At 45.0% G+C, this 7,437-nt stretch overlaps 1 protein-coding gene across 3 annotated transcripts in view; it reads left to right on the top strand.

The window, feature by feature from the left end:
• Kif13a (kinesin family member 13A) overlaps nt 1-7,437 on the top strand; it is a 177,472-nt gene that overhangs the window by 136,755 nt on the left and 33,280 nt on the right. For all 3 annotated transcript variants that reach the window (XM_013349117.2, XM_013349116.2, XM_026782988.1), the window contains exons 23-25: nt 2,442-2,593; nt 4,386-4,518; nt 4,684-4,830. In XM_013349117.2, coding sequence (XP_013204571.1) covers nt 2,442-2,593; nt 4,386-4,518; nt 4,684-4,830 — 432 coding nt within the window. The remainder of the gene's footprint in view (nt 1-2,441; nt 2,594-4,385; nt 4,519-4,683; nt 4,831-7,437) is intronic.

Genomic DNA, 7,437 nt, shown 5'->3' with positions numbered 1-7,437 from the left:
TGTACTCATTATAAATTCAAATAATTAGGGAATATATAAAGTGAAATCTGAACAGTCTCCGCTTGGAGCCTTAGTCTACAAGGGTATAGCCATGTTTCTTTTTAAGAAATATGCTGGTAGGGCTGGAGAGATGGCTCAGTGGTTAAGAGCACTGGCTGCTCTTCCAGAGGACATGGGTTCAATTCCCAGAACCCACAAGGCAGCTCACAACTGTCTGTAAATCCTGTTTCAGGGGATCCGACACCCTCACACAGACATACATACAGGCAAAACACCAATGCACATAAAATTAAAAATAAATAAAATTAAAAACAAAAGAAATATGCTGGTATGTAAAATGAAAAAAAGGATAGTTTGTTTTCTGTTTTTAAAAAGTAAGGAAAGAAAGAAAGAAAGAAAGAAAGAAAGAAAGAAAGAAAGAAAGAAAGAAAGATTGATTGATTGATTCTGGCCTTGAACTCCCAGACTTTCCCTGTCCTGAGCAGCTGGGCCATCAGGTGTATGTCCCTGTGCGCTGCCACATATGTTGGTAAGCTATTGTCTATGTTCTTATCTTTCTTGCCTCTCCGGCTTTCTCTCGGTACCATCACCTAATGTTTTCTCTAAGATGGACTCTGCCCTCTGTGGGGAGGCTTCTCCTGGAGACCGCTTCTCTGCAGATTGTGTCTTTTCTGTCTGACTCTAGCTTAGAAAATGAATTCCTGTTACCACCTGTCAAACTTCATACATGCAAGGCTGCTGGGTCCTCTTCCTGCTGCTGCTGCTGCTGCTGCTGAAGAAGAAGAAGAAAAAAATCAATAGCCCACATTTCTTTTTTCTTTCTTCCCTCCCTCCCTCCCTTCCTCCCTCCCTACTTACCTACCTTCTTTCTTTCCTTCCTTCTTTCTTTTTTTTTCTTTTCTTTAAGATTTGTTTATTTAGAGCCAGGCAGTGGTGGCACATACCTTTAATCCCAACACTTGGGAGCAGAGGCAGGCAGATCTCTGTAGTTCAAGGCCATCTTGGGTGTGCAGAGTGAGTTCCAGGACAGCATGGACTATACAGAGAAACCCTGTCTCCAAAAACCAAAACAACAAAAAAGAGAATTTGCTTATTTATTTATTCAGTGTATACGAGTGTTTTGTCTGTGTTCTATATGTGTTCCATGTACATGGCTTGTGCTCCCAGAGGCCAGAAGAGGGCATCAGAGCCTCTGGTGTTAGTGTTACAGGTGCTTGGTGAGCTGCCAGGTGGGTGCTGGGAATCAAAGCAGGGTCCTCAGGAAGAAGAGCAAATGCTCTAAGCCACCAAGCTGTCTCTACAGCCCCAAGCCTACGTTTCTTGACCCGCATTTGCTAAACCACATTCTTAAAATCCTTAGTTACCATTATTTTACCGGCAATATTAAGTTTTTATTACTTAAGTTAGCATGCAAAGCAATGGCCTTATTATGGCATTTTCATCCGTATGAATTCTATGCCTTGTTCTAACTCATCTTCTGCTGCTGCTGTCCTCTCCCATCCCCTCCCCACACACTGGCTTCTCCTCCTCCTAAGTAGCATCCCTCCCTCCCCCATTTTGTTGTTCTTGCTGTTACTGTTTTTCTAATCGTCTTCTAAATATTCCCCATCCTTCTTTGGATCCACAGGACGGTTTATATCAGGAAGACAAAGGCTGGATTTTCAGTGTGTACTGTTTAACAAATGTTTAAATACATACGGATCCCAAAATCCTTGGGTTCACAGTGTGATTTTAGAGGTTGTTTTTGTTGTTGTTGTTGTTTTGTTTTGTTTTTCACTTCTAAAGAACATAGATTGGACTCACTGACCACTGTGTTTCTTTTCCTCCTAACTTTCTGGGTCTGTCTCCAGATGAAATAGGAAGTAGATAGAATAAGGTTCAATCCACTTGGTAGCTGTTTCTGGAAATGAGTCAATGAATAACTGCCTCTGAGTCTCTGCTCAGGCTTCCGAGGAGGCTGATGGGAAGGAAAGTGGCTTGGCATTAAGCCTGCTCAGTGTTCTAGGTGACCAGCCACAGTTCTCAGGGAACTCTATACATTTCCACAGTCGTGGCCTTGTCTTTTAGAGTGGGGAATTGAAGAGAGACACACTCACGAGCAAGAGCCCAGGCCAGGAAGGAATCAGATAGTTCAAGTCCCTTACGGGGTAAGTCTGGAAGTGCAGCTAGGGTCATCTGGAGGTCAGAGTGGTTCACCGGAGATGGCCATGAGCCAAAGTAAGGGAATGCAGATACCAGCTCTGCACCTAAAGTCAGAGTTTTGAGTTCGGCTTTGTTCATTAGAATGGAGTTACCTCCTAGATCTCTTCCAGATACGGCATCCTGTGAACCTGGATGCTTTCCTGCAGAACAGAAGAGATGGGGTGTAAGGTTGAGAGCAGATAATTGGGTGCCATTATGCCTGACTCTCAGTGTGCTCTCCTGCCTTCTGCTCGTCCTAGGACTTTGTGGTGACTGTCACAGAAGAGTTCCTAGAGTTCATTTCCGATGGCGCACTGGCGATTGAAGTGTGGGGCCACCGGTGCGCTGGGAACGGAAGCTCCATCTGGGAGGTCGACTCCCTCCATGCGAAGACAAGAACATTGCGTGACAGGTTGGTTCTTGGTGCAAGCATTAGACGCAGGGGTCAGGAGCCGCTCATGACCTTAAGTCAGCATTGAGGCTTCAAACTCTGGGGCTTCGAAGAAGTTGCTCAGCCTTTGAGTCCATTTCCTCCTTTGTAGTACTAGAAGAAGCCACCAACATCGAAACACACTGTGGATAGTGAGTCACTGAAACCAGCGGGACTGGAGTAATTGCTGTATTGATGTGGGAAAAAAAAAATCCTTGGTTTCACTTAACATCAAGCACAAAAATTAAGTTTATTTTTAAAGTCTTTATTACATTAGTGTGTGTGTGTATGTGTGTGCACATGTGTGCGCGCGCATGCTGAGGGAGGTAAGAGGACAGCTTGCAGGAGTCAGTTACCTACTTCCACCTCGTGGTTCCCAGGGATTGAACTCGGGTCATCTGGTTTGAAGGCAAGCTCTTTTACGTACTAGGCTACCTTGTTGACCCAAATCATAAATTTAAATGCAAAGAAAAATCTACAAATCTGGTAGAAGAAAATGGTAGGATATCTTTTTACCAATTTTTATTGCTTTGTAGATTTTTTTTTTGTTTTTGAGATATGGTTTGGTTTTGACTAGGCTGGCCCTCACATTTGCGGCAGTCTCCTGTCTCGACCTCCCGAGTGTTGAAATTGCAGATGTGAGCCACCAGCCCTGAGTTTTTGTCATTGTCGTTGTTGATGGTATCGTTGTAAGCAAGTGCTCACTGTAAAACCCACCTGCCCTCAGATTCGCAGTCCTCCTGCCTCAGCAAGTGCTAGTTTTACTGGTCTGTTCCATGCTGCCTGGAGGGGGATAGCATCTTTACAACTTTGACGTGGTCACAGGTCCTCAGGCCACAATAACCATCGGAGGGAAAACTTCCAGGTTGGAGTTAATTCTGCATCAAAGGCATAACGATGAAAATAAACAAACAGCCGGGTGGTGGTGGCGCACACCTTTAATCCCGGCACTGGGGAGGCAGAGAACGGTGAAAATAACCAAGCAACCGCGATCTAAGAGAAAGTTCCTAATGTCTTTTTTTTTTTCTTTTTATAGCATTTCCAGAGACAGAACATAGATCTTTCCGCTTGCCAGGCAAGCACTCTGCCATTCAGCTTCGGCCCTAAAATTGGCAATTTCTTATAAAGTTGATCATTTGCCTCTTCTGTGGCCCGGCCACCCCATACCCGGGGGCTTACTTGAGAGAAATGAAAAATTAGGTCCACAAGTAGTGTTCGTGGCGGCTTTACCAATACACCAGTGTCACGATGAACCCAGGTATTTTCAGCAGGCGAATAAACAGATTACTGGGTCAGTCATCCAAGAGCAGCTTAGTCAGCATTAAAATCTAAAAGCACTGGGGTCAGGCATGGTGACACATGCCTTAAATCCCAGCACTTGGGAGACAGGCAGACAGGTCTCTGTGAGTTCAAAGTCATCTAGGGCTATAGAGAGAGACCCTGACAGAGAAAGAAAGAATCATCCATCCATTGTGCCAAATGACTCAAGAGCCCATGCCACGTGGTTCCATTTTTATGACATTTTAAAACAGGCAGAGCTAACTTGGGTTTGTCAACGCCCCTGGAATTCTGTGTACACCTCTAAGTGGAAGGTGTGGGTCAGTTAAACAGCCTGTGAGTCCATACCGCAAGGTTGTATGAGCGGTCATTGAAGAGATGACCTGTGAGACGCCGCCGGCACAGTGCCCGAACGTGCTCAGAGATGGACGTTTATTACCGTTTGCTACCAGTGGCCCTGGCTGATGCTTGGCTTGTCGGGATGTGGTTTGCGCAGGTGGAATGAAGTCACTCGAAGGATAGAGATGTGGGTCTCCATACTGGAACTGAATGAGCTGGGGGAGTACGCCGCCGTGGAGCTTCACCAGGCGAAAGACGTCAACACTGGGGGCGTCTTTCAACTCAGACAGGTAGAAAGGTTTTGTTTGTTTGCTTATCATCTCCTCCCTCCTCCACTCTTAGAGTTTCTAGGCATGCCCTAATTATTTTGTGTTTCTGTTCTCAAATTATCTCTCCTGTTTCCTCCCCCATCCCCATCCCCATTTCTGGCATCTTCACTGCCTTCACCTCCGCAGGGGCACTCGCGTAGAGTGCAGGTCACGGTAAAACCTGTGCAGCATTCAGGGACGCTGCCACTCATGGTGGAAGCCATCCTGTCGGTATCCATTGGCTGCGTGACTGCAAGGTCCACCAAGCTGCAAAGAGGGCTGGACAGTTACCAGGTAAGACACGGGTCTGGGGTCATAGGTACCAGGGACTGGGGATGTAGCTTGGTTGGAGGACACTTACCAAGCTTCCTCAGAAATACCCAGAACTTTAGAATTTTTTTTAAATTTTAATTTTAAAAAGATCAAGGGATTGCAGAATTGGCTCATCAATTAAGAATGCATACTGCTCTTACAGAGAACTCAAATGCAATTCCTAGCACCCTTGCGAGAGAGCTCAAAACACCTGTAACTCCATCTCCAGGGGATCCAGTGACCTCTTCTGGCCTCTGAGGGCACCTGTGCTCATGTGCACATACCCACACTCAGATACACACACACACACATGCACACACGATTAAAAGGAGATATTTTCATTAAAAAGAAGAAATTTAAAAATCAGTTACTGTGTAAGTAAGGAAAGTGATGTACAGTGGAAATCTTACTTGGAAATTCAGCAACAGTTGCCAACTGCATCTCTTCCAAGTCACATCCCCGTCTGTTGCCTTTCTTCTAAATATAAAATGCTGTGTTTGCTTAGTGTTACTTAGTAATGCTTACTTCTTAAAGTGCTAGTGGTCGCCTGCTCTGGGCTGCTTTTATTTTATAGCCAGCGACTGTTGCCCCAGTCCACTTGCAGTGTTATCAGAAAATTGCTCCTCTATACTATCACTTTAAACCAATCTGTACTGCTCTTCTTTGTTATTATAAAAACGATGCCCTTGATCATTTCATCCATTAAATCTCCATCCTCCAAGCCCATTGTTCTCATTAAGAAATAAAAAGGATGCCGGCTGTGATAATACATATCTGTCGGCCCAGCACTTAGAATGTGGAGGCAGGAGAATTGGAGTTCAGGATCGTCCTCAGCTTTAGCTACATAGTGAATTTGAGGCTAGCCTGGGCTACAATGAGACACTGTGGAGGACAGACAGTACAGAAAGGTAGTCTGTGCCCTAGGAGAATAAACTTCAATAACTGTCCTCCTACTGTGGCTTGGAATAACGTATGTGTTTCAAGGGACTGGACACAGTTGAACCAGGGTCCCCTATTGTCAGATGTGGTAGAGAGGATTTCTCTGCCTTGCCAGAGAGAAAATATTTCCCTCCATTTCTCTGAGGAGTCTGGGTATCAACCCAGCCAATCCTGAGAAATGGTTCATCTTCTACCACAGTTTCTCTTTGGTTTCATGGTGTTGACGCAGACTTTTCTGAAAGTTGGAGATGAATGCAGAGTTCTGGGCTTTGCCCGGCAATGCCCTCCTTCAGTCTGACCAAACTTCCCTGCGGCTCAGAGTGTGCGTGCTTCCTTGAGAACAAGAGCAAAGGACAAGGAGATTGGGCACATGTTCTGGGCGCTTCTCTAGCACACTTGTGTGTTTAGAGCCTGTGAGTAAGGAATCAAATGCATAGCCTCACTCCAGGCCAGGCCCTTGTGAGCCAGTAACCTCCAGGGTGGCCACAGGAGTTACTTGGTAGCACAAGACTTACAGACAGGAGACCCCGGTTCCCCATTCATTTCCTGGTTCACTTAAATACTGGATTCTTTTTCTTTTCTAAAATGATGAAATAGATGCAACAATTCTCAGTTTCTTTCTGGAATAAAACTATGTTATGATATATGATAAAATCAATCTTCAGCATAAGACATGGAGTTCATGTAGCTTAAGTTGTGACTTCCAAAATTAAAATGATTATAATATTCTCTCATGTCATTAAAAGAGATTGTTATAAGTTTAAATAAAAGAATTCACCGGGGATAGTGGAACATTCCTGTAATCCTAGAATTCGGGAACAGAGGCAAGAGGACCACTGTAGGTTCAAGGACAGCCTGGTCTACGTAGTGAGTTCCAGACCAACCAGGACTGCAGAGTGAGATCCTGTCTCTAAAGTGGCAATAATGGCTGTGATAATGATGACTCGAGGGGGCTGTAGTCTCATTTCTAAGGAAAATTGTCTCTACCTAAACTCTTGTTTTCAGCTTGATTCTTTCTCTTGCCTAAAGTTTTTTTTTAACCAACATTATTACCTTGTGTAACTATTGCAAAATGCAGCCATGCCTTTGGGTTACTTGTGATCCATGCATAGAGAACACAGGTAGCCCGTGCAGTCCAGTGGCTCAGCTTCCCCTGAAGTAGCCAGCATAGAACCTTATATGCCCTTAGCCTGGGTCCCCAGGCATTCCTGTGGCAACTTCATCCCTCTGAGTGATGCTCTCCAAGAAACGATTGCTGGGGATAGAGACAGGAGGTCCGGCTTCTGTCCGCCATCTTGGATGGTGAAGCTTGGATTAACTCTCCATCCTCTAGGGTCTCTGTGAGAAGAGAATCTAACTCCTTCATAGGTTAGCCTTCTGTCCGGCTAAGATCATCCCAAACTTCAGACAGCCCACCAGAATGCATGTCACCCGTCCGTGACAGTGGCACAAGGCCTGGCCCAGGGATGTTGTTTTCAATCCTTATCTAAGAGAATTCTCTTGAAAAATATTTGATTTTCTTACTTAAAAAAATAATTCTTGAGGTATTAAATGAGTCAGTGGGAAAGGCACTTGCCTCCAAGCCTGACAACCCCAGAACCCACATGAGGAAGAAGAGAAATGATTCTTAGAAGTTGTCCCCTCACACTC

The sequence above is a fragment of the Microtus ochrogaster genome, chromosome 16 (genome assembly GCF_000317375.1).
Source record: "Microtus ochrogaster isolate Prairie Vole_2 chromosome 16, MicOch1.0, whole genome shotgun sequence".
NCBI classification, from domain to species: domain Eukaryota; kingdom Metazoa; phylum Chordata; class Mammalia; order Rodentia; family Cricetidae; genus Microtus; species Microtus ochrogaster.
Note: the sequence above shows the minus strand (reverse complement) of the source record. Positions and strands in the feature narration are given on the sequence as shown.